A 25848-nucleotide genomic window follows, 5' to 3' on the forward strand; every position below is an offset into this window, starting at 1 on the left:
CGTCGTTCAATTCTGCACTTGTGGTGTCTGCTTCTCTATCTCTCCCCCTGAATCTTTCCACCTGCCGATTCTCCCTTATTCCTATACCCCTCCATTCCCCTCCATCCCCCGCCATTTCCCCCCACCATGGCCGCTCGTCCTCAGAACATCGGCATCAAGGCCATTGAGGTCTACTTCCCTACCCAGGTAAGTCTTCTCGGTTGCCTCCCGCGATCTGGATCACCGGATGCTCACATTTCCCCCAGTGCGTCGACCAGGTCGAGCTGGAGAAGTATGACGGTGTCAGTGCCGGCAAATACACCATCGGTCTGGGTCAGACCAAGATGAGCTTCTGCGATGACCGTGAAGGTATGTGTTGAACCGCAATTGCACTCGCAACAACGGAAATGAAAAATAAAGAGAGGGAGAGAGAGAATAGAGAAGAAGAGACAAGAAAACTAACTGCGTTTGCCCCTCTGCTAGACATCTACTCCATGGCCCTCACCACCCTCTCCTCCCTCATGAACAAGTATAACATCGACCCCAAGTCGATCGGTCGTCTCGAGGTTGGCACCGAGACCCTCCTCGACAAGTCTAAGTCCGTCAAGTCCGTCCTGATGCAGCTGTTCGAGCCCTCTGGCAACACCAACGTCGAGGGTATCGACACCGTCAACGCCTGCTACGGTGGCACCAACGCCGTCTTCAACAGCATCAACTGGGTCGAGTCCTCCGCCTGGGACGGCCGCGATGCCATCGTCGTCTGTGGTGACATTGCGCTGTACGCCGCTGGTGCCGCCCGTCCCACCGGTGGTGCAGGCTGTGTGGCCATGCTGATCGGTCCCGATGCCCCGATCGTCTTCGAGCCCGGTCTTCGTGGCTCCTACATCACCCACGCCTACGACTTCTACAAGCCCGATCTCACCAGCGAATACCCCGTGGTGGACGGTCACTTCTCCCTCAAGTGCTACACCGAGGCCGTCGATGCCTGCTACAAGGCCTACGGTGCCCGTGAGAAGGTCCTTAAGGCCAACCAGAACGGCACCAACGGCGCCGTGGAGGAGTCCAAGACTGACCTGGACCGCTTCGACTACATCCTTTACCACGCCCCCACCTGCAAGTTGGTCCAGAAGTCCTACGGTCGTATGCTCTACAACGACTTCCTGACCAACCCCACCCACCCCGCCTTCGCCGAGGTTGCCCCTGAGCTGCGTGATCTCGACTACACCACCTCGCTGACCGACAAGGCCGTCGAGAAGACCTTCATGGGCCTGACCAAGAAGCGCTTCGCCGAGCGTGTGCAGCCCGGTCTCCAGGTTGCCACTCTGTGCGGTAACATGTACACCGCTACCGTCTACGCCGGTCTGGCCAGTTTGCTGAGCCACGTCTCGTTTTCGCCCAGCGAGCCCAAGCGCATTGGTCTCTTCTCCTACGGCAGTGGTCTGGCTAGCTCCATGTTCAGCGCCAAGATCGTCGGCGATGTCTCCGAGATGGTCGAGAAGCTGGACCTCAAGAACCGTCTCGAGAGCCGCACCGTCCTGGCCCCTGCGGCCTACGATGAAATGTGCAAGCTCCGTGAGCATGCGCACCTGCAGAAGAACTTTAAGCCCTCCGGCAACCCCGAGACTCTGCAGAAGGGCACCTACTACCTCACCGAGGTCGACGACATGTTCCGCCGCAAGTACGAGGTCAAGGCCTAAATGGGAGCAGCCGGGCTGTTTCCCTCGCTTTCTTTTGCCGTTGGATATGATCCTTTTTTAGACGGTTCCAGAAAAAGATTCCCCCCGAGCGTTTTTATTTGTTTCTGCTTCTCTGCTTCGGTATAGATCACGCAAAGGCCTGAGTGCGGATAACAAGCGTCCCGACCTTTTGCTAATTTTCCTTTCGCTCTCCCATTTACTCAGGTTCTTTTTTTACGCTCTTATTTCGTTCTATGTCGAGAAAACTTTTTAATGTCCTGTGCTACTTTTGTTGCTTCGGCGATGACGAATGTGATGAGATCGGCTGGATTCTTCTTCTCCAGCCCAACACCAAAATAACACTAAATCCAATTCAATCATACAAATTCTGATCAATGCATGATTTCGCATTCTCTCCTAAGCGTAAAGTTATCTGCTATTGCTTCTTTCCCCTTAAATGATAGTTCACCCACGGCTTCCGCCCGTAGTCTCGCAACCTCTCATGTATTCGCCCCCCACCTCTTGCCCAGGGAAATTACCACGCGTATTTGATCTAGGAATCTAAGCGTCGGGGTATCTAGATTCATGGACAGTTTGAAGGGCAGCGGAGGGGAGAGAGGGCATGACGGATATTCACGGAGGTAATGAAAATGACGAAGTTTGTTTAAAAGGGAAAACAAGCTTAGTTAAGGCTCTGTTGGATCTTGTGGGGCTCCCAAATCTTATCGCATGGTTGTATGCATACATCTGATCAGGGTGCATCGGACGCCGAGGGTCAAACGTCTTATAATCGGTGTTTGGCACCGATGGGCTCAGGTGTTGATCGGTACTGCATCCAGCGTAGAGTCACGGACGGAGGACGCCCTCCTCTGTACCTTAATCTATGATTCGCACGGGCTGAGACTTCGGCAAGCCAAGTCGGGGATGATGAAATGATCAACAATCTCCTAATTATGGCACATTTTCGCCCGTTTCGGCCCTCGTGGGCCTGATTTAGGAACCAACGGATTTAGGGTAGTAGGGTCTTCCGGCGCGAGAGAAGGGTACTTGTTGTGCTAATTGTGCTAAATGTGCCTATTCCTTGCTTAGTCTTTGCTTATTCTGCTAATTATGGGACATTCCTGTGACGAGCGATCGCCCGGGCGCTACCTGAGACTGCACGTACAGACTGTAAGCGCCGGGCTCGCGATATCACACGGACCGCGTCTTGGACGCTGTCTCTGCCCCGGATCAAGATTCCTCTGTGTTTGCGCGTGGGTTTCCTCAAACAACCCCTGGAAGCTCCCTGGATCTCCCTGCGTTGTCAGAGCATATGCCGAACCATCTATTTTTATCCGGCTTCCCCTGGTTCCTCTGTTCCTCTATGCTCCCCTGTTCCCCATCCTTGTTTCTAGCCGCCGGCCAGCCGATTTTTGGAGGCATGGCGCTTTCCCCCACTTGCCCCCCTGTCTCCCTCACCCACAAAGACCGCCTCATTGCTCAATTGCTCCTAAAATACAACCTTAGGTTGCTGAATTTAGAAGCGGTCGCTTCCGTGCATCTCACTAACCCCAATATGGAATCTGAAGAACGTCGGTGGAAGCCGATGCACCGCATCGCAAATAGAGCAACCTCCATACGCGCGACTGTTCGTTCTGAAACGGCGCCATTCCCCTCTGGTAGTGCCCGGAACCTCCATCGTGCCTGGCCTTGAACTCTTCGTGCCGCCGCCCATATGCATGCTGGCTCGGCAGTTTCGCGTTTCATCGCGTGGCCCTGGCGCTTTCCCTCAAGCGGAGCCAAGATCCCAAAAAAGACTGGAGAGCCTCCGTCACGATGCTTGCTGCCATGTTTCATCCCTTTTAGATGGGTGGAGGCGCATCGGTGGACCCTGCTGCTGACCCCGGCGCGTTCTTCTCTGCTGGTGTTTATATATGAGCCTACGGCTCATCTGGCTCGGCATCAATTCCTATTGTTGACTTATTTAATATCCCAATCGTGCTCGCCTCATTCCGATAATGCCTTTGTGGCCTGTCGATCAAGTGCTGATCTTCTGAGCGCCTCCACACTTTCCTTTTCTATACGTTGACCTTGGACCTTTTCGGGACATTGGTCGTGAAGTGCTGGTCACTTCCTCACTATATACGACTCTACGAAACATCAGTCGAACCAACCTAATTCGCAATGGCTCTGGAATACGCTCATTATCAACCGGCCACCCCACCAGGGGCATCATTTCAGATGCAGACTGGCTCTGTGCAAAGCCGGAATGCCTCTATCTCCCCCATCTTCACCAATGACTCCTCACCCTGGTCGACTATGACGGGCAACACAAGTCCAACCACGTCCCCGGCCCGGTATCATCATGGACCGGCTCTTCTGCCCAAGATCCGGCCCCAAGATGTGGTAATCGAGCCCACCTCGACAAGCGGACCAATGCAACAGCGTCGAGTCTTGTCAAATACACGAAACCCACCCGGCTTTGTTCCGTATACCAGCAGACCTCCCGTTCAACGGAGAAACGGGATGAATCCCGCACGTCGACTGGCCTTGGCCATTCCAAATTCTTCCACGGTCTCTCCTGGCCCCCAGAGCGTGTCTGCCATCCCTACCAGCCATTCGACCCTTTCACCCATCGTCCTCACAGGCAGCGGCAGTGTTTCCGCCATCTCGTCCCCAGTCGCCATTATCCCTCAAAAGCGAAGGGGGGCGAGGGGTCATTCTCGCTCTGTATCAACCTCGAACATTGATGAGGCGACGCTGAGCCGGTATGGCTATCCAACTTACCGACAGCTCCCCAACTTCATGCCCTATATGCAGCCGCAGACAGTGCCAAATACGCCCTGTACACCGGTGACTCCAGCCACACCCAATGTTGTGGTTCACCCATCTTATCCCCAGCAACAGCCACAGACGCCCGATGTCCTGCAGTCTGCACCAATGTCTGCTTTGCCCTCTCCGCACCCATTAGTGGTGCCCAATATTCAGTATAACTATGATCAATCCGCCGTGACTCATCAAATTTCCGACGGTTCACTCAGTCCTGTGGAGGACTCATCTCCACCTTCAACCAATTTAATCACCTACCTCACTTCCCCCACACAGGCAATCAATCTAGTCCGCAATGTCAGCGTGGTCCCGACTCGCGGCATGCACGACTATTTTTGGTGGGACATTCGCAATCTCCGTTGCTGGACCACGTTCTCCATGTCCACCTTTGATTCCATCCGTGGTCTGACCCAACTCCTGAAGACCGAGATCGCAGCATCGCTCGCCCCTCCAGTTGCCGTAAATCCAGGACGCTTAGCCCCAGAATCTGAACCCGCCCTCGTTAACCTCATCCGTGATCTGTATGCACCACGCGTAAATGCCGCCTTGGCCGTATCCCAGGGTGCCGAACATCTCCAACTCTATGCCGCGCCGGACATGCGGAATACCGGTCATAAGAACCACGGCCACCCACATTTTCTAGCCAACTATGCGACTGACCGGGAGCGTACTGGCTCTGGGCTTCCTCGTGGCCGACTCGTCGGCATTGTCAAGAGTTTCGACCGCTGGAACTCCGGCATGCGCAATGAAGGGCCGCACCGCCGTGTCGAGTATCTGAATGGACTCGCCCATCTGCAGCGCTGCATGCGCGAGCACTCCTGTCGCTATGGGTTCATAATCACCGAGATCGAGCTCGTCTGCGTCCGCGCCGGCTGCGATCCCGGCGACGATGTGCCCTATTTTGGCTTCCTCGAAGTCGCCGCACCCATTCCTCTCAAAACCGCCGGTGGAGAAACCCACGATCCAGTCCCCCCTGCAACCCCCATCAGCAATCGCTCATTCTCTTCCTCTTCCCACAATTCTCTCTCTCACTCCCTTCCAGACATCTCAGACACAGCTGACGACGTCATGGACCAGGGCTTCGCCCCCATGACTGCCAGTCTAGCGCTGTACTTCCTGCTCATGCTCTCTAAATCGGTCCCGCTTCCATCTCAACCATCTGCTCACCTCAATGTCGGTGGACCAGGAGCTCTAACACGGCAGCGAGTCCTGCCCGAGCCCAAGGACAAGTGGATTCCGGAGCCCCAGATTGGGGAGAAGCGGGATGCCAAGCGCGTCCGTGGATGGATTATGCCTCATGATGCCTGGCACCGTCGAGAAGGGGGCGGTGCACCTCGTCGAAGTGCCGAGGGTGTGAAGATGACGAAGAAGTGGCATAAATAGGTGTTCTTTTTTCTTCCTTTTGTTGTATAAGAAGGACTCACGGCGTCGGCTGGCCATGGAAGCAATTTTTTCTCTTTTAGCGGCTGGAGTTTATGACGGGGGGGGGGGGGGGGGGGTCGACTTTGTTTCTTTGGACCTTTGATCCGAGTTGGCAATCTACTTGGCTTGCGTGTTACTGTTCCCTTGTTTTGAGAATCGGGCGGTTTGCCATTTGAGCGGGTTTTCCTCATGGCTATTTGGGGTTATTTTGGGGTTTCTTGTTTATTTAGGGTTGAGTTTTTTTCCTCCCTTGGCGGTGGTGTTATTTATTGGCTACTTTTTAGCTTCTTCGCTTGAGACTTTGGGTTTGACAGTAATATAAAGTTTATGCTACATACACGTTAAATTGTCCCTCTCCTCCCTTCATCTCGCACTCGCTCCTATGTCGTATCCCGTGATATTTCCTCCCACTCGAGCGTCACGTTCAATTACAAAATCCTATGCTGGCGAGCCTCTGATGTCTCGCTAGAAGCACAAGTATATCAGCCCTCGGGGGCTCGTCTTTTCTTTCCTTTCAATCTTTCGCCTCAGTTTCCACCCGTGTGTCGCTGGACTCTTCACTGCGTATCTCCCTGCGATTAAAGATCCGAGAGACCTCCTCAAGAGACCTCCCCTTCGTCTCCGGGAAGAAGAAATAGACCATTGCCAAAAAGAAGATCAGGCAGCCGATGTAGACGATGTAGTATTTCCATTGCATCACGGAGAACGCCACCGGATTGACGTACTGGTTGAAGAAGCATGCGACGGCATCAGTGGACAATGTAATGGCCATGCCCTTGGCGCGCAGCTGAAACGGCAGGATCTCGGCCGGATACGCGATGAAGAGTGGAGAGTAGGCGAGATTGAATCCTGAGAAAAAGAGGAAGATCATGGGGACGACGGCCAGGCCGGCGGCGGTGATGTGCTTCTCTTGGAAGAGACCCGCGACGATCGTCATGATGGACAGGAAGAACAGCATCAGACATGTGCCAAGCAACCAGAGAATCCGTCGCCCGTACCGCTCGGACGCAATGGCGCCCCCAGACGAGAGCAGCAGATTCCAGATCTGGAGGCCTACGTTGACGGCCGACTGATCGGCAGCACGGGTGATACCGACAGAGCCCAGGATTGGGGGCAAGTAGTACGAGATAATACCTGAAAATGAAGGTGAGCACCACTTCGTTTGGAGAGACATTGAGAGAGAGGAGGGGTTTCTGCTTCGACTTACCGTTTCCAGCCCATTCTTGCATCAATCCAACCATCACGCAGATCACCAGTCGGTGTATATCGCCTCGAGACGAGAAGAAGGTGCTCCAGCTCCCGGGGTTCTCGGACTCGAGAATGATCGTTTTCCGGATCTGGTGAAATTCGTGCTGAACCAGTTCATCGTCCTGATTTCCATTGGCGTGGTACCTTGCGAGAATCGCCAGCGCCTCGTCATCTCTGTTTTTCGAAACCAGCCACCGCGGACTCTCGGGGACAATCAAGAGGCCCACTAGCTGGGTTAGCGGATAGCAGGCTTGAAGGAGGCATGGGATTCTCCACGACCAACTGCTCTGCAGAGAGAGCGTGGCAAAAGCCACCGAGGCTGACGCAATGGATCCCAAGCACCAACATGCGTTATAGAGCGCCGTAGCCGTCTGTCGTTGGCGTGGATGCGCAATCTCCGTGGCCAACAACGGCGCCGCCGTCTGGGCTGTTCCCACACCTGTGCCGGCCAGCACACGAGCCACGAAGAAGATCCAGTGATTCTGCACGGCGACTTGCATGATCGAGGCCACAATCACCAAGCAACATCCAATCCCCACGCACCATTTCCGGCCCATCGTGTCGGCAATATAAGAGGCCGGGGTAAACGCCATGAAGGCGCCCAGCGATGTCGCAGCAATCATCAGCCCGACAATATTCGGGTTCAGGCCGCCGATTATCATGGAAACTATGGGAAAATCACAAGTCCGATCTTCAGTAGGAGCTTCATTGGGGGCTGATTGATGCAAAGGACCGGCATACATTCGGGCAAAACAAGCAAACCGTTAATCAGACTTCCATTATACCCTGTTCCCGCCGATGAAGCGAACATAAACGCAATGCCCAGATTGAGCTTCCGCAGACCTTTGTCCTTGAGCCAATTTGAGTGCGTATTGTTCGGCAAATACTTCATCTCTTCCACCGGCACATCGGCATCCGTCTTGGGTGCCATATCGTGGAACTATACGTATCAGTTTCCTCTACCCTCGAGGACCCGGCGAATATCATAAGAAAAAAGAACAAGATCATAAGGCCTTTTCTCCATTGAGGTTCTGATTAAGCTTTATATTGCAGCGTGATCTGCAGTATCTAGCTGCAAAAGCTACGGAAGCTTCAGAACAAGGGATTCCTTCACATTCTTGCCAGTCTTTTTGCCCGTGAAACGCCCCGAGCGGCGTGGTCAACCGGTGATCGAATAGCGCGGAGAATGAAGGGAGGAATGGATAACCTCATCCGCCGGCCCTCGAGCATTGACTGCCAATAGATTTAGTTTCCGACATCAGCGATAACCCGACCGATTCGTTCACATGATAAGGAGAATTATTCTTGGAGAGCTAGGGCGGCTTCGAATGTGGGCTCGGAGCACATGAGGGGCTAATCGGGACAGGAGCTATACATTGTACTACAAGGGAGTATGGATATCACATCATACTCGATCGAGCTATGCAGCCCAACCCCCGTCGCGCTTATCACTCATCGCTATCAACCAGTGAGGCATACCGATTCCCCAGTCCACAGAACCCTTCGCAACGATTCCCAACCTCCCGGTCCTTCTCAAGGATCTCTTCCAAGCTCCAGGCAATGCGCTCCGCGCCAAGCCTGGCGCCTTCGAGATTTGGGGCCCCAGGACCCAATCGCAGGGCTCCGAGTCGCCCTGTCATGTATAGCGGCACATCTTCTCGCCACATGAGATCATCGGTCAGGCAGGGTAAACCTTCTTTGATCTCGATTGGGTATTGGCGGTTGATGTTGTTCATCAGAGGCATCTCGCGAACATCGGCGCCGGCCCCTGTTGCAAAGTAGATGTAGTCAATCGAGGGCAAGTCCGGGATTGGTGGGTCGGTGGTCAGGGTCCAGGTTTGGCTGTCAGGACTATACTGGTGTGATGTGATGACAGTCCGGGGGTGGATTGAGGCGCGGTGATGCGCGGCATGCTGTTTGACGATGCGGGCGTAGCGAGGCGTGATGCTGCCGCCATTACGAGCAGTCTTGATCATTTCAAGGCGTTCTAGGGTTGAAAAAGGTTAGAGTGGAGAGGTGGATATATCTTGCTTTAGAGTATCTGTTTTACCTTCATCAGTGTCCGCAGACCAGAAGGCTGCTTTTTCAAAGTTCTTGTACTTGCCCATCCAGGGGAGGCCGATATCGAAGTGCTTGACTGTTGGAGAGTCATTTTTCAGCACTTACGCTTTGTATGCGCGTGACATAAAGCCAAGAAACATGTCATACCTTTAAAATCAGAGCGCATCAAAAACCATACTTTGGTTACCCCCTTTCGCACCGCCATGTCAAGGATTTGAGCCGAGGAGAGTCCCCCTCCCACCACAACCACGTTTGTTTGCTGGCGTCGTTGGATTTTACTTCGCACATTCGAACTAGGGAAGGATTTGATCTCCATACTATGACAGCAAGCACTGGCACCTTCTTCCTCGCTGGATGGCTTCCAGGGGAATATCTTGGAGATGCCAGCACCGCCAGCACCAATTGCCATGACCACCGATCGGCTGTAGAATATTTGACCAGTTGAAGTCGCCAGTGTAAAGATTTTGGAGTTTGGAGCCGCGATCTCCATATTGTCGGGTAGGAAGTCATATTTAATATCAATGACCTCCTGTTTTAGAATCCGATTTGGTTCATCAAGGCCATAGCGCTGAATAATAGACGCGCAATAATCGGCGAAGAGATCGGTTGACGGAGAAAAGTAGTCTTTGCGGTCTCGTTCATCAATATCAACCCCAATCATCCTGGATGTATATTACAGGTTAGGCCGAAGATTCAATAATCATGTAATTTCTTCTCCGGTACATGGGACGAGGTCCACACTCACTGTTTCTTTCCTCCCTGACGTCTCTTCTTCTTCTTGTGCTTGCTCATCTCATGCCCTACACAGCCAGAAATCTCCCACAGATCATCCTCCCGACCCATCTCCTGGGTATATGCCAGCATCCCGTCTCGGTCTCCAGGGTCAACGTGAAAGAACATCGGACTCCGTAGCTGCTTGATCTCAAGCGTTCGAAACGCGTTGTTCCACCGCTGCATCCACTGATCACCCGATCCATCCAGAACAAGCGTTGAGATTGATGTTGATGACGCTGTGGAGGCAGATGAAAGCGATGGCACGGACGATGATGAGTCTGTTGAGCCTCGACGGTCTTCGCTGACCGACTCGATTTCGCATGGGCACTGCCTCTGTCCGCGATTCCATTTTTCGGCTCGTACCCCATTGATCTTACTACTTCCGGCCTGAACTAGCTTCATCTTTCCAGCGTGCTTTTTGATCCAATGGTAGCGCTGGTGTTCCTCGTCGGTGAACATCGCAGACGGCGTTTCTTCGTTAATGCGAGCGGCGACCGCAAGGCCGCAGGGTCCAGCGCCGACAATGATCACATCATGAATGTCACTTCCAGGAACTGGCCGAGTGGACATCATTGGCTGTGTTTGTATTTTTGCGGTAAATAGTAGGGTGCGGAACTATAGTTGATTCGGAGGGGTATATATTGTTCAACATCCGACGAGGAGGAACGAAATATTCAAGTTTTAATTTCTAACAGGGAAGAGGCGGCTTAATAGGCTGGGCGACGTCTTCACCTCCTAGTTTCTTACAATGTCCTCAGTGTCTGAGCACTTGGCCATCGAGGTACTCTTCCCCAAGGTCCTTAGTGTTGGATACTACCGTATAGGGAATAGCCGGATACTCCACAGCGGGAGGCGCTGATCGGATTACGGCTTGCATGGTGTGAAGGGAAATAGGGACCTTAGCAGCTGCTTCTCCATTTTTTTGTTGGCCTTTGACTTCTCACATTGTATTTTCATGATCTCTTATTTTTGGATTGTGAACTAGAGATTGCAAATTAGAGCTGCACGTCGCTGCACATTTTTCGCAATTCAATTGCTTAGAGGAGAAATGTGGCGAAATGCCGTACTGATAATTAATGTAGCAAATAAAACATTTACTTTGAAGTATCTAGTTTATCTTTGGGATAGAAAGGTCACAAAAAGAGGCGGACTTGTCCCCAGATTTTCAGCTCTGAGATAGAAAAATAAATCCATGAAGGGGAAGGGGAAACCCAGCATCAGTAGGAAAGATTGAGATAATAAGATCAAATTCTCGTCAAGGCAGCCTCCTGCGCTTCTAACGCCAAGAAAGCCCTACCAGCGTCAACCACCGACTCTTCAAATGTACGGTAGCTCATCCCGAGGACCTGCTTAGACTTGGAGTTATCAATTCCATAGACCTGAGCGCCGCCTAAACCAGATCCAGGCAGTCCAAGTGGTACTCGTTCTTTGATATCCAGAATTCTCTCTCGCAAGACATCTGCCATCATTTGGTAGCTATATCTCCCCTCGGATACAAGAAATCTTTGACCTCCCGCTTCCGGCAGCTCAAACGCTCGTAAATGAGCATTCGCCACATCACGCACATCAGCCCAAACCCAAAAGACATTCGTTGGTACAGGGTCACTTGATTTGGAAGTCGGAGACATCAGTCGGTATAAGTCTGCGGAAGACGTATTCAAATGTGCCAGATTAGCCGTCAGGTTTTTGTTCGGGCCGTACACCAAGGGAGCACAGATTGTAGTCAAATCCCATGATGGACATTCTCTTTCAACAAAATTCCAAGCTTCACGCTCCGCAAGTGTCTTTGAAGCACAATAAGCAACAACGGGTGATGTTCCAGGAAATGCGGCTTCTTCGTAAGTGACTGGGTTCCAGTCCGTCTCTTTATACAGATATCCCGCTCTGTTGCCCTTGTACAGATCAATTATAGATGCAAAAGACGAAGTGAGAACTACCCTCTGCACGCCAGGCGCGTACATTTGAATCGAATTCAAGAGATTTTTGGTTCCTTCAATTGAAGGTTTCAGAAGGTCACGTTCATTGTCCTCGGTTTGAAACTGGAATGGCGCAGCGGTGTGAATCACCCCAGTCACTCCTGTGACGGCTTCATCAAAAGTATGGGATGAAGTTATGTCTTGCACAATCGCAAAAGTCAACCTCCCGTCTTGGACATACTCTGGGAAGGTCTGGCTGACTTTTTCCGCTGTGGATGGGGATCGTACTGTTCCACGAACTAAATAACCAGCCCGAATGAAAGAATCAACAATGTGAGTGGCAATAAATCCGGAGACCCCGGTTATCAAAATCAATTGGTTATTCATTCCTGGATGAGATGCAATGAGCTGTCTTGAATGATAGATAGAATGTCGCTACCATTTAAATAGTTTTGATATCGACAATCACGCTCCATAGCGGATGTGATGATAAGCCGTCTTCACACCATCCTCTCTGCAAAGCGCTCTTTGTATTTATGTGATCAGCAATTGGCGACAGCTAATTTTTTCCACTTTTGGAGCTCAATGCTTCTAGGGTCTGTGCGAGCAGTCCGTTGTTGTCGAAGGGCTTGATTGACTGATCCCTCCGTGCTGGTATGACCAGAATGCATTCCCAATAATATAAACTATATAAGAAACCGCTCCATATAGAAATGAAAAGAAAAAGCTTATGGAAAGAAACTTTCCAGCCAATCAAGGAGCTTTTTCTTGGGTGCTCAATGGGTTGCGGGTTATTTAGTGTTGCGAGTATTTTGGCCCCTCCAATTCCCGAGAGCAGCAAGACTTTTAAACTAGGTCAATGCGTCGAGTATCCATTCATGTTGTACAACCCCATGAACTGCCGAGAAAATGGCTATGTATTCTTTTAGCGATGAGCGCTTCTATCCCTTTTCAGCAGGATGCGCCGGGATGTGACGTATTTTGATAGAAAGGGTCACACGGAGCCTTTTGCACGTTATTGGGATTTAAGCACAATTGAAACTTTATGATGAATCATTCTTAAATCAAGAAATCCAACATTTTGGGAACAGTACTATCCAACTATCTTTTAATGTGTATTTGATCGCTTTGATCCGTCGGAATTAGCTCCCTAACATGTCCAGACCGTATCCGCTAGCTTCGGCTAGAGACGGTTTGTTTAGGAATCATTGAGATAAAAATAAACATCGCTCCGACATCGGCACTGTCTGTTCGTCCTATCTATTTATTATGATTCGTGGTCATTTCGGGATTCGGGAGAGTCATCTGAGTACGCATTCGATCAGTATTACGATTTCCAGCATGACGCCGTCAATTGAACAAATTATCTTTTTTAACAAGCACCCATCTTCCTGCCGCATTTTCATCATCGGAGGCGGTATAGTCGGCGCTTCGCTGGCCTATTTTCTTTCCAAAGAAGAAAGTGATCGTCAGATCGTTATCATTGATAAATGTTTCGAGAAGCTGCTAGGGTCTACGGGCCATGCTCCAGGCTTTGTTGGACAGCTCAATGAGTCGCCCGCATTGACAAGTCTGGCGAAGGATACAGTCTCCGAGTATCTCAAGATTCCGGGTGGATTTAACGTTGTGGGGGGCTTGGAAGTTTCATCAACGCCTTCTGGCGTCGAGACGTTACATCACCGACGAGATCTTGCCCTAACAGCTGGTCTGCCAGCCGAAATCATTACGCCAGACGCAGCAGCCTCCCTTGCTCCCGATTTTATTCGGTCCAGTACTATTACAGCCGGTCTTCATTTCGCATCAGACGGAACCGCAAATGCACAAGTCATTACATCCTATTACCTCCAACAATCTCAGGCCAGAGGCGTGATTCTTCTCGAAGCCACTGTAACCGGCTTTGAAATCAAGGATGGCCTGACAATAGCCATCCAGTCATCGGCGGGGGAAATAGCTCTACATGGCAGCCCCATTGTCCTCGCTACAGGTATCTGGACATCGTCGTTGGCAAGCAGTGCTGTTCAATCACCAGTTCCAATCGTTCCAGTGGCACATCCTTATACCTTTACACCTCCCCGACCTCCTAGATCCGGAACACCATACCCATTTGTTCGGTGGCTAGACCACCACGTTTACGCTCGGGATCATGGAGATCGCGATGGCCTAGGTAGTTACGATCATCCTCCAATCAGTTTGAGCCCGGACAAGACAGCAATAGGAGCCTGGCCATCCGCTTTCGACGGGGTCCTATCAGAAGCTACCATGTGCTTGAAAAATGGGGATAAGTTCCTCGTCAAAGGATACAGTGATGATACGGATGAGAAGCGCCCGTTCAATGGTATATTCTCCGTGACTCCTGACAATCTTCCCCTGGCTGGGAAAGTACCTGGAAACTCTAATCTATGGCTTTGTGCCGCAATTTGGGTTACTACCGCTGCTGGTACGGCGAAACTGGTATCGAGAAAAATCCTCGAAGGGAGCGAGCGTCTGACTCTAGAAGACAAGAAGCTCTTAAATGCACTCAGCCCTGCGCGCTTTCGGGGATGTGAGACAATCACACTTGAAACTCAAGCCTTGGCGAAGTATAACGACATATATAATAGGGAAACTTGAAGCAATAGGAGCTTAAAAGCTTTCTAATAACAGAAGCTGGTGTGAAACAATATTAGATGGAGAAGAGAATCTGCAAGAAGGGCCCCCAAATGGCAATACAGGGAGCTGAGACGTTGGAAATGTCGAGGTTCCATTAAACAGAGGAAGGGTTAGATGAGTTAACTTAAGCTAAGGGGCCATGTGATGTAATCCCATGGTAATACAGAGTGGAAATTAAAGGAGCATCTTAAATAGACCTGGTCGATATAATAGTGGATCAATCTATATCGCGTTCTTCATTAGATCCAAAAGCTTATTTATAGAAGTTCCCGACAAGATATCATAGAGGTCTTAGAAATGGAAAAGGTATATCACAGGTTTTGAGGAAGACTGAGTCTTGGGATTTTCATCTGTTTATAAATATCGATATATCTGCTCTTCACATTCAGTTCGACCCCGTTTCAGAAAAAGCAAATCCAATGTATCAATCTCAAGATTGCTTCTTGGGTTGCTAAAATGTTCCACGTGCTTCTTTGGTGTAGGTGAGAGCTGTCTATTGGCTGCTCATAGTCCAATAAAATGGCGTTTTATGATTCGTATCATGCAGTCATTCTGGATGACGTGGCTACAAGTTTCAGGGATTAACCTGCTCATGTCTCCCTCGATTGGCGCCAAGTCTCCCACGGTGCACGAAGATGCTGCCTATCACTTACGGGCTGACTGGTGGCCAAAATGTGAAATCTGTAATACAAAAGTTAAGCCATGACTTGATGGCTCAAATACCACAAAAAGCGAACTCCACACCTTCGTGTATATCGAGATTTTGTTTCCCCAGCTCTTTCCTGTTCAAAAATCTTCTCCAGTAAAAATGAGTTCTGCACTTACAGCTAGGAAGGTTCTGGTAGAAAGGATTACCAATGAAACCAGCGTTCAAGTGTCCTTATCCCTTGATGGCGGAGAGCTTGACCTTCTACCCTACAACAAGAAGTTCGATTCATTACCCGAACAGACGACAGTCCACCATGCCAGCCAGAACTCGCCAACCCAGAAGATATGGATTTGGACTGGAATTGGCTTCCTGGACCACATGATCCACGCTCTCGCCAAACATTCTGGTTGGAGTTTGAGAGTACGAACTGTTGGTGACCTCGCGAGTAAGTCATGGCGCAACCTAAAATGAATTTCTTTCCCAAGAGTTCTCAAATGTTAATATACTTTTTTTTTCGCAGTTGATGATCACCACACCGCTGAAGATACGTTTCTCGCGCTTGGAGAAGCCTTTTCGAAAGCCCTAGGAGACCGGAAAGGCATTCGGCGGTTCGGCGACGGCCATGCTCCTCTTGACGAAGCCCTGGCCCGTGCAGTGCTTGACATATCTTCACGACCGTACTTTGTTGGAACATTCGATTTTAAGGATTCCAAGATCGGCAGCCTGTCAACTCAGATGATTCCACATTGTCTGCAAAGCTTCAGCCAAGCAGCTGCAGTCACGCTTCATGTGGATGTCCTGCGTGGAGAAAACGATCATCATCGAGCAGAAGCTGCTTTCAAGGCCCTTGCAATCGCTTGCAGGGCTTCTACAGAGAGGATTACGGGTAAGGAAGGCGAAGTTGTCAGTACCAAGGGCGTTCTTTCTGGTTATAAATGAGTTTTTTTTTTTTTTTTTTTTTTTTTCAAAAAAAAAAAAAAAATCAATGTTACTGGTGGCTATCAATTTTCTTAATGCTAGTTCAAAAAAAGTCCAACCAAAAATCACAATTTCTGGTTTTGGGTTATTGCAATCTGACTTGTCGATTTTTGTCCTTCTGATGCGCCCTGTCCTATTTTCCATTCTTCGTAGCCACCCGGAAACTTGTGTACCAGGCCCCTCATTGAAGCGAGAAGCCTGGTGAAGGTCAGTCAGGCCATATAAGACAGCGCAAAAATTTATGAATCCCAGGATATAACTTACATCTCACGATAGCTATCATCGCCCTTGTAGAGTATAGAATCTAGAATGTTGACACGGGTCGCATAAAGCGCATTGCGATCGTCAAAGTCTTCCACCGGCTGAGATCTTGGAAAATGCAGGTAATACTTGGTCCGATACGGCTTCTTAATTTTGTTCCAGGGTTGTCTCCACACGCCGAGCTCATCTAAGCCTCGTTAGGCTAGCAGTCAATGTACCACCAGAGAACAACATACACTCATTGTGCGCATAGAAGCATGCAGCATCGAATATAACAGGTGTATCATTATCTCCATCCATCGTAGCATTCCCATGCCACAAATCCCCATGGATGAGAGCGGGCTGGATAGAACGGCCATCGGTTTCGAGAGGCCGAAGAAGACGCGGCACTACCATTTCTAGAAAGGGTTTTGAAAGCTCAAGAATTTCCTCATTTGGGCCCTGAACTTCTTGCTCCATTTGTAAAAGGACTCGAGTGGTCCTGGTGAAGTATTCTTCCCACGAATCAGACCAACCGTGATCAATGGGAGTGTTGCCATGGTATGTTGTCACGTAGAAGCCGAATTTCCCGTCCGGCGACTTTCCATTTCGGTGTAGCTCTGCCATTTGGACTGGGAAAGTGTCGATATCAGGTAACTCGTCTGTCATGTTGCGGAACTCGCACAAGAAGAAGTGAACGTCTTGTAGAGTTGAGTAAGACCCCCATGCAATCGGCCTTGGAACCAAATGTGGAGTAACGGAGTAGATTGCACTCATTGAAGTGAATTCCCCCGACATCATACCGCGTCCAAGTTCTCTATAGGATGTCTAGCTCTGCTGTTAGAATAAACGAGAGATTAAAGGGGCTCGCTTGCCTTCAGAAAATAATTGACGGGTTTGCTATCCGTGACTGCACTCAGTCTAGCCGTACGAGTCCAAAAGCTAGCTCCATGGGGAGTCACACTGTGAACTGTCGTGTTTGGTGGAAGCTCTAACGGTTGAATATGTCAGTCGAGGTCATCAACATTTGTCACTATTAACAGAGGGCCGAGGAAGACATGGGTAAAATGAGCATACTTTTGACGACCTCTGGATCAATTATTTGAATAGCCTCAACAGGGACATCAGCCTCGCCAGTGTATTCAGTGTGCTCATTTCCCATCCTGATTGACAGGAATCCGTGATCAAGTGCAACAGAATTTTGTATCAAGGCCTCGCAAAATCGGCTTCGGAATATTTTAGCAAAGTTAGCGGGATATATTTCAATAGAATAGCTGATGACAGCTTACGCCCACAAAAGGCACCTGCAGCGTCTCGGTTTGTCCCAGTTCAATTTGATGACAGACTGGATACAAAACGGCCAAGTTTCAAAACCCGAGAATCCTCCCCACTTGCTGCATATGTGCCCTACGTGCCGGAAAACAATGCAAAGCCACAAAGGCCTACAGGCCTACTGCAGGTCTACGTAGTGTCCACATTGTACATTGGTTGGACAACTGATAGCGATTGGTAAATACAGGGGTAGCAGTGATACCCCGGGAGGTTTATCCCATATCCAGAGCGGGGTTTAAGCCACATAACAACCGGCGGCTCCAGAAAAGACCGGCTGACCAGTCATGGATAATCATGACAGTGATATCTCTATAATTGCTCCACTTTTGTGATGGAATCCCGGTAGGTATCTATGTCACATCGCGACAGCGGAGTGGGTGCGCGTAAGCATGGAAAGCCAGTTTTGTAAGCGTTTGCTTGTAATATCATGGGGATGAGATTTCTTTGCCAATTTGATGCGGCTGAACTTGGGGGTCCACCCCACCCATGTTATCAGTCCCCGGGGCCTCGATAGCTTTTCACACCTTACACAACCCATTTTCCAGCAGGTCGTTCTACAAACACCAGGCTTCTCATTGGTTGACATTAAGCCGTTCTTGATTTGTCATTCGGGAGGTAGATAGTGTTTTTGCGGCATCGTTTGCTTCACACCTTTACTTCAAATGTGTGTCCAAGAACTCGTATGGCATCATGGATAGTGCGAGATGAGTGGCCGGCATAGATCGCGATTTTTATATCTTCTCAGACAGCGGAATTATTACTACTACCTGGGGCTCTTTGATCAAGATCGTGACTGATCTGATATTGAAAAATCGCAGGTCTTGGTGCATTTCAAGATGGAAATCGTTTGTGGACCCCTCAAAATGCAATGCAAGACAACTCTACGTCACAAATACTAACAGCCGATAACGCAGCACCGTTCAAACTCCGGCGTCAGTATTCCGCGCGGACTAACGGCGCTGGCTAGAGTTTTCAGCGGGTTGTCGGTCAAAACGCAGAGCGATGAGTCGCCCGAGGAGATACGTGGGCCACTTGGTCTTAACCTTTTGTTCGATTCCGCCGAACCATTGGCTGATCTTATCTTCGTACATGGCCTTGGAGGAGGTTCACGCAAGACTTGGGTGAAAAACAATGACCCTCAGATGTATTGGCCGAGAGAATGGCTTTCGCGGGATCCGGAGTTCAAGCATGTTCGCGTTCATACCTTTGGGTACCATGCAGATTGGACGGAGCGTCGAGAGTCGGTTCTTAACATACATGACTTTGCTAACTCGTTACTTGCACATTTACAAGCGTCGTCGATAATTAGACGGGGTAAACAGGTAAATGCTCCCCGATTACTGTATAGTATCATACAGACTCTAATGTTTGCAGGTGCCTTTGATTTTTGTGTGCCATAGCATGGGTGGATTGGTGGTCAAGAGGGCAAGCACATCTCTCTCCGTTCCTGTAGTTAAATAATTTACTAATCCTTTTGTTTAGGCCTTTATCCTTTCCCAACATGACGAAAATTTTCAGGCGCTTGGCAGGAGATTTGACACCATCTACTTTCTTGCTACTCCACATCACGGCGCCAGCTCAGCCCAGTTTCTCCGTACTCTACTCAAGGCCACTCACGCTGGAGACCGACCCTTCGTCTCCGATCTCAAGCTCGAATCGCCGGCTATCCAGGCCATTAATGATGAGTTTCGGCATTACTCCGACCAAGTAAAGCTTTATTCATTCTTCGAGGCAATGCCGACGTCCATTAGTGGATTTGGCAGCGTTTTCATTGTGACCAAGAACTCGGCCATCATGCAGCTACCTAATGAACGAACCAGCCCAATCCAAGCCGATCATCGTGGTGTTTGTAAATACAAGTCGCCTTCTGATCCAAATTACATAATTGTCAGGGATTCCATAGTTGAAGCCCTCGATAGGATCACTGAGACATGTGGGTAATATCCATAATTTTCATAACTGTTCATTCCCAACCTACTCGCGCATTCAAGGCGCATATTATATTACTGATCGTTGGTGGAAATTATAATTTTAACAGCGATTTAGGGCTTGTCTCAAATGATATCACAATAAAAGCTCAGAAACGTCAACTCCGAGGCTTCTTGCACATTTCAGATGAACTGAGAGAGTGCCCTGTTGACTTCGACGAGCCAAGAATTGAAGGATCCTGTGAATGGCTTAGTAAAGTCCGCACCTTCAGACGATGGTGTGACGCTTCAGACCCAAGGATATTTCTGCTTTTTGGTAATCCAGGTACCGGAAAATCCTTCCTTGCGAAATACGTTATGGACCATGTTAGCGGTCTAGGATTCGACTGCAGCTACTTCTTCTTTCGTGCCGGGGATAAGTCATGCTCATCGCCGACAGGATGCTTATTGTCTCTGGCATGGCAAATGGCCGAGACAAATGTCTTTATTCGGGACATCTTTCTCGAGATGCACGCTTCCGAGATTCAATTCGACCGGGAGAACTTCCAGTCCATATGGAGGACTTTGTTTGTCAGCGGTATTCTTCAGACAAAGCGGGTCAAACCTCACTTTTGGGTCATCGACGGTTTAGACGAATGCTCCAACTATAGCGAGATGTTTCCACTCCTTGCCAAGATCAGCTCAGCCTTTTCTCTGCAAATATTTATTTCTTCAAGACCAAGCCCTGATGTCTATGGCTGTTTACAATCTAACGGTCTGAATGCAACCGTCTACAATATGACGCCGAAGGAGACATCTCGGGATATCAAATTTTATGTCGAAAACAACTTTGACTTCCCGAGCTTGCAAAAACTGTCGGAAAGAGAGAAACTTATATCAACTATTCTGAAAAAATCAGAAGGATGCTTCCTCTGGGTCAAGCTCGTACTCAAGGAGTTAAGAAGCGCCTTTAGCGAAGAAGCCACATGGAAGGTACTCGACGACATACCAAAGGGTATGGACCAGATATATCTGCGGAGCTTAGAGCCACTTGCTGGGAAGGAAATGAGAAAACGATGGGCCAAAGCCATCCTAATGTGGGCGAGTACATCTGTGCGACCACTAGACACTATGGAACTCAAGGCTGCTTTGCGCATTCATATTAATGAAACATTCAACAACCTCCAGAGGCATATCAGCTGGCTTTGTGGCTATCTTGTGACTGTCGATGCCAACTCTGTCATTAAAATGGTACATGAGACCGCACGCAGCTTCGTCCTCAATTTAGAGAACGGTTCAGCTATTGCATTCAATGCAGCAGAAGCACACAAGGCTCTAGCTATTGTATGTCTGAAATACCTCAACGACAAAGAGCTTAAGGCACCCCGTGCTCGACGGTCAAGTGTTTTTCAAGGCCAAAAGATTTCTCGGTCACCCTTTTTCAAGTACGCTTCCATCGCTTGGTATGAGCACATAGAGAAATCGCTGAGCACCAGCGAGGAGATGATAGACCTCGTCTACGAATTTTGCGCTTCTTCAACAGGCAATATTCTTACGTGGATTGAGCATATCGCCTCAACGAACAGAGATCTCACAGTCGTGACTCGTGCTGGCGTGTTGATGAGAAATTTCGCAATACGAATAGGAAAAGACCGCCTGAGACGAACAGAGAAACTAGATCTGATAAACGCCTGGAGTACAGATCTGATGAGAGTAGTTGCTAAATTTGGACGCAACTTGCTCCGTCTTCCAGCGTCGATTTATATCACGATACCGCCACTCTGCCCACGACGCTCAGCTATTTACCGTCAATATGGACACCTACAGCGAAATCTAAGTGTGGTTGGCATTCCTTCCTTATTGGATTGGGATGACTGTCTTGCTACAATCGTGTACAAAAAAAAGGAAGCCGCGCAGTATCTGTTGCCGCTACTGGAAACTATTTTGCGGTGGGAATGTCTACCCCCTTTGTTCGCCTGTACCACGCCAACACCTGCCATGAGTTTGCTGTCCTTCGCCATGGAGAGGCTGTGAAATTCATTGAATTTAGCTTGACTGGCCACTTGTTGGCAACAGGTGGTAATAAACGGCTTTGTGTATGGGATGCTGCAACGAAGGAATTGATCTGGAAGTACAACCTTCCCAGACCCTGTATCGCTATTATGTTCAATTCAGAGAACAATGAACTTATAGTGGCATGTCAAGACAATCAACTTCGCTACTTCAACATCGAATTCGGCCAGCTTAGGGATGAAGTTTCGTGGTTCATGGATGAAAATCATGCTCATGATATTTCAGCAGTACCAGTCACAGCTGCAATGTCATTCCAGCATAAACTTCTCGCCTTCGTGTACCGAGGAAGTCATATATGTCTATGGAACTGGGAGACAGACGAGTTTCTTGGCTTTTGTGAGAAGCCGGATGCAAGAAACAAACGCTGTCCTTTCCACGCCACTTCATTGGCGTTTAGTCCAGTCCCGAACTCCAATTCACTTGCAGCGGCGTATGAACAAGGCGAGATTATCGTGTTTGACCCCATTAAATGCAAAATTAAAGCGAGCTACAAAGGAGATACTGACAATCAGGAACTTGCATGTTCACCAGATGGAAGGACCCTCATCTCAGGGGACTCAGTAGGCATGATTAGGGTCTTCGACTTTCAAAACGCTAATGAATCGGACGGAAAATTGAGACTCCTTTATATTATCTCCGGGTTAGAGGAAAACATATCGGGCTTATCATTCTGCGATGACAAACGCTTTGTCGACATTCGAGGCCCCAAAGTTAAGGTGTGGGAGCCGACAATACTGGTCCGGCCAGAATCTGGAAGCGACGTGGATTCTATCGCGTCAGAGAGTGTTTCAACTCAAGGGCTCGTTGCAGAGGAAACTGATCCGATTACCTCCCTGGCAGTCCACCCAGATGGTAAACACGTCTTTTGCTCTACCCAGAACGGATTGATCAACATCTATGAGATTGACACTGGTACACGTACCCAGACAATTCAAGACCATTTCCATGGCGACACTATCATCCAAATGACCTTCGATAAGACAGATAACATACTTGCAATTGGTGGCGTATCGAGTAAAGTAATCGTTTATCGTCTGTCTCTCAGACAGCAAGAATGGTTCATTGAAGAGAAAATCTTCGAATACTTTATGGACGAGAGAATTGAGCAACTACTATTCAACCAGAGAGGAACCAGGATACTGGTTGTGACCACAGCCTGTGACATCGTTTACTCTTTAGAAGACAAGTCAATGGCATCTTCTTCGTGGGAGACGAGGCTTCCAGGCGTCTGGTGCAATGACCCACGCGATCCAGAAAGACTTCTTCTTGTGGTCAATCAGAAGCTTAGTGTCTTCCTGTGGGATGGATTAAAAGAAATCACCAACTCCAGCGGAATCATCCTAAACTTCGACCTTCCTCCAGACTTCGGGATCCAGAATGTCCATTCCGGCTGGAAGGATAATTTCATCGCAACCGTCTATTCCGAAGTTGACCGATCACGGTCAAGTCTCCAACTTTTCCTTTGGGACTTGGATGAGTTGAAGACAGTCGAGGAGCACAAAGACGAGACTTCGAATTCTGCGCAGATCTCTCCAAGTCACACCTTACAATCTTACGGTACCAAGATAGCCGAGCTGGTGGGTACCCTGGGTATGATAATTGGCTTCTTTGGCAATCGTGTCTTATTTCTGGACCAGGATGGCTGGATATGTTCAATATTTCTTGAAGATACAGCCCCAGAGTCCTATTACCGACATTTCTTCTTTCCTTTCGATTGGCTCAGCACTGACGGCGCTATTCTGACATTTACTACGAGGAGCGAGATCTTACTGGCGAAGGAGGGTGATCTTGCTATCATTAAACGAGGGTTGGAATTCTCCCAGATGGTCCCGTTACTGGCACATTCAGGAAAGTCATCTCCAGGTCCATGAAGCAAATTTGTTGATGGAGGTAAGGCGTTGCAGGTGAGTTGCGATGCCTGGGTCATGGATCAATTCATGCAAAAGAAGAGAGCAAGAGGTTTCTGACATCCTCAACGAATGCTCCATAAGTCACCTTGTGAGAATAGATTGTAAGATATTCATGCCATTCAGCCGACAGTAATGATACGGAAATAATCAAAGAATCAGCTTCGAATCAAGCTGTAAATGGATTTAGGAATATCAAAAATAGGATAGATTATAGCCGATTCTACTGCAAGTTGCTTTACTGTAGAAGGCTAGAACTTGCAGCTGACATGGGGATCTATAACCTCAATTTGCCGCGGTTGATATATGCGTTGGGGGACTTCGATTCTGGATTTTTCCGACACCTGCAGACGCTGGAGCTCAGAAATATCGGTCGTTCAGAAAGAAAGGCTTCCCTAGCTAAATTAGAGGTAAGGTTGCCTCATTTTGACGATATTCTCCTGAACTGACTCAAATCGAAATTTACAGGGAAAAAAGGGAAAGCTCCATTTACTAAACTTCAACTGCGTTGTTTTGTCTTGACCCCCGACGTCTTGGAAGGGCTAGTAAGATGGCCTAGAAAATTAGAAGGATTCCAAATGGAGTTCTCGTAGGGAGATAATTACTGTGAGACGGGGTTGTGGGAGTAATGGAATTTAGCGACTCTGCAGCCGATTCTGGAAATTCACCGAAAATCTCTACTTTCCATCAGAATCAGCGCTCTTAAAAACACTAAAACGACAAGTTTCAATCTATAGGGGTTTGAAAACTTGGAAGAACTGAGTCTTTCATCCACCTTCACTAACCATCAATCGGTCTATGGCCATGCACCAAGACCGACTCGCAACATCTTAGCTCCTCGGCTACGTGTTTTCCGATGGGATTTGACGTATCTAGACCAACAGCACAGTGAGGGCCTAGACAATTTTGGACAGCCGGAAGAGGATTTGCTGCGACAGTTTGTACGAGAGGCATTTGCCTGTGGATGCCCAATCCAGAGGATTGAGATCGAATATAAGCCTTCACCTTGGGAAAGTATTGGAAATGCATCCTGGGTCTATCCATGGGACCGAATGTATCCAGTGAGTGCTGATCTTGGGATTGAGATCCGGTATACCCCCCCTTCGATCAGTAGAGAAGCGTTTCAAGAACTTGTAAACTAGTTTGGATAAGCAGTATATACATTCGAGGGCGACTATGATACATGCCACATGAAAGATCATACCAGGGGTGTTCTGACTATTCTATAATCTGCTCAAATTTGTGAGATTTGGTACTTCTTTCTGGTTAGGGGTATTTGTTTCTGTTCGCGGCGTCTCATTCAACATTTCATTCAAGTTCAAATGATCTTGATCTTGATCCATTTTCAGAATATCAACCAACTGGTCTGCGGTAAGATGGTCGTTTACTCCCTCCATCCGATGTGCATACCGCAGTTTGCCTTGCTGAAAGATCCACTCGCCGCCTTGCTGGTTCCAATTCCCCCCCTTTCAGCCCTGCCCAGCCACGTTTCCATATCTGCTTCAGGCATTTGGAAAGCGCGGTGGGGAATGATTCTGGCGTGTATGGGGGTGGATCCGTGAAGCCTCTTGTGGTTCGATTCATCTGGAGCTTCTCAAAGATCGCACCAGATGGATCGGTGTAGATGGGGAAGGCGTCTGAGGTCTCTTCCATGTAGGGCACAATGAGTGAATGATCGCCACAGCCGATGATGATCACTTGGGCCGGTTTGGCGTGGGCTGGGAGAGTGTCCAGCAAGGTATTGGTGATCTTTTGTGACAATGTTCGTACATAATCTTGCTCGTAGAGACAGAAAAAATGCCGAACTGTGCGCTTTCTTAATCAACTGTGGCTGAGGAGATATTTGATATATTCAAGGCTGTGCTTACCGAAGATTACGACCGTGGTGATCGAGTCTCCCTTGCCCGCCACCAGCTCTCCGAAGCGGACTAAGTCTCCATTCTGTGATTCGATTTCCAGCTCATAAGCCTCATGAAGAGAGTCATCCGTCAACATCCCAGACGAATTGGTTGCGATCGTGTAACCGGACATGTCGGGCTCAGGTGGAATTTGCATCTCGGTGACCGAGGCCGAAATATGTAGACTTGAAGGCAGTCTTAAATGGTCGAGATCAAATATTAAAGCGCTTGATATACGGTTCTCAGTGACAAACCTATGTGGTTCACGAAGTCTAGATTCTGGCAATGACATCACCACCGTCTGCCATCCAACCACGATGGTTTTCTTTTT

General features: G+C 49.0%; 11 protein-coding genes across 11 annotated transcripts; 6 read left to right on the forward strand and 5 right to left on the reverse strand.

The window, feature by feature from the left end:
* Nucleotides 1–126: 126 nt before the first annotated feature.
* Nucleotides 127–1676, forward strand: erg13 (hydroxymethylglutaryl-CoA synthase; the record flags this gene model as incomplete). Its single annotated transcript, XM_057081306.1, has 3 exons — nt 127–186; nt 246–348; nt 463–1676. The coding sequence occupies 3 exons, from the start codon at nt 127–129 to the stop codon at nt 1674–1676; spliced, it is 1377 nt and encodes a 458-aa protein (XP_056930143.1).
* A 2142-nt stretch (nt 1677–3818) lies between these two features.
* N7462_009593 (uncharacterized protein) lies at nt 3819–5846 on the forward strand (the record flags this gene model as incomplete). Its single annotated transcript, XM_057081307.1, has 1 exon — nt 3819–5846. One exon carries the CDS (start codon nt 3819–3821, stop codon nt 5844–5846), a length of 2028 nt encoding a protein of 675 aa, XP_056930144.1.
* A 553-nt stretch (nt 5847–6399) lies between these two features.
* On the reverse strand, nt 6400–8064 carry N7462_009594 (uncharacterized protein; the record flags this gene model as incomplete). Its single annotated transcript, XM_057081308.1, has 3 exons — nt 6400–7019; nt 7093–7800; nt 7875–8064. 3 exons carry the CDS (start codon nt 8062–8064, stop codon nt 6400–6402), a joined length of 1518 nt encoding a protein of 505 aa, XP_056930145.1.
* Nucleotides 8065–8581: 517 nt separating this feature from the next.
* On the reverse strand, nt 8582–10541 carry N7462_009595 (FAD binding domain protein; the record flags this gene model as incomplete). The annotated part of the gene is made up of 4 exons (XM_057081309.1): nt 8582–9120; nt 9184–9270; nt 9342–9856; nt 9940–10541. The coding sequence occupies 4 exons, from the start codon at nt 10539–10541 to the stop codon at nt 8582–8584; spliced, it is 1743 nt and encodes a 580-aa protein (XP_056930146.1).
* A 671-nt stretch (nt 10542–11212) lies between these two features.
* N7462_009596 (SDR family oxidoreductase) lies at nt 11213–12271 on the reverse strand (the record flags this gene model as incomplete). Its single annotated transcript, XM_057081310.1, has 1 exon — nt 11213–12271. The coding sequence occupies one exon, from the start codon at nt 12269–12271 to the stop codon at nt 11213–11215; it is 1059 nt and encodes a 352-aa protein (XP_056930147.1).
* Nucleotides 12272–13225: 954 nt separating this feature from the next.
* On the forward strand, nt 13226–14494 carry N7462_009597 (NAD(P)/FAD-dependent oxidoreductase; the record flags this gene model as incomplete). The annotated part of the gene is made up of 1 exon (XM_057081311.1): nt 13226–14494. The coding sequence occupies one exon, from the start codon at nt 13226–13228 to the stop codon at nt 14492–14494; it is 1269 nt and encodes a 422-aa protein (XP_056930148.1).
* Nucleotides 14495–15341: 847 nt separating this feature from the next.
* Nucleotides 15342–16121, forward strand: N7462_009598 (imidazoleglycerol-phosphate dehydratase; the record flags this gene model as incomplete). Its single annotated transcript, XM_057081312.1, has 2 exons — nt 15342–15627; nt 15703–16121. 2 exons carry the CDS (start codon nt 15342–15344, stop codon nt 16119–16121), a joined length of 705 nt encoding a protein of 234 aa, XP_056930149.1.
* A 104-nt stretch (nt 16122–16225) lies between these two features.
* Nucleotides 16226–17562, reverse strand: N7462_009599 (uncharacterized protein; the record flags this gene model as incomplete). Its single annotated transcript, XM_057081313.1, has 5 exons — nt 16226–16358; nt 16425–16608; nt 16658–17228; nt 17294–17391; nt 17478–17562. 5 exons carry the CDS (start codon nt 17560–17562, stop codon nt 16226–16228), a joined length of 1071 nt encoding a protein of 356 aa, XP_056930150.1.
* A 1072-nt stretch (nt 17563–18634) lies between these two features.
* On the forward strand, nt 18635–23583 carry N7462_009600 (WD40 repeat domain-containing protein; the record flags this gene model as incomplete). Its single annotated transcript, XM_057081314.1, has 4 exons — nt 18635–19054; nt 19215–19665; nt 19779–21335; nt 21545–23583. Coding segments are annotated over 4 exons (4467 nt in total), but the record flags the coding sequence as incomplete, so codon positions are not given.
* Nucleotides 23584–23888: 305 nt separating this feature from the next.
* N7462_009601 (uncharacterized protein) lies at nt 23889–24761 on the forward strand (the record flags this gene model as incomplete). The annotated part of the gene is made up of 2 exons (XM_057081315.1): nt 23889–24029; nt 24357–24761. The coding sequence occupies 2 exons, from the start codon at nt 23889–23891 to the stop codon at nt 24759–24761; spliced, it is 546 nt and encodes a 181-aa protein (XP_056930152.1).
* Nucleotides 24762–24972: 211 nt separating this feature from the next.
* N7462_009602 (peroxiredoxin-like family protein) lies at nt 24973–25650 on the reverse strand (the record flags this gene model as incomplete). Its single annotated transcript, XM_057081316.1, has 2 exons — nt 24973–25394; nt 25488–25650. 2 exons carry the CDS (start codon nt 25648–25650, stop codon nt 24973–24975), a joined length of 585 nt encoding a protein of 194 aa, XP_056930153.1.
* Between the last annotated feature and the right edge of the window lie 198 nt (nt 25651–25848).

This window comes from Penicillium macrosclerotiorum (assembly GCF_028827735.1).
Source record: "Penicillium macrosclerotiorum strain IBT 26536 chromosome Unknown utg000009l_segment0_segment0, whole genome shotgun sequence".
Taxonomy (NCBI): domain Eukaryota; kingdom Fungi; phylum Ascomycota; class Eurotiomycetes; order Eurotiales; family Aspergillaceae; genus Penicillium; species Penicillium macrosclerotiorum.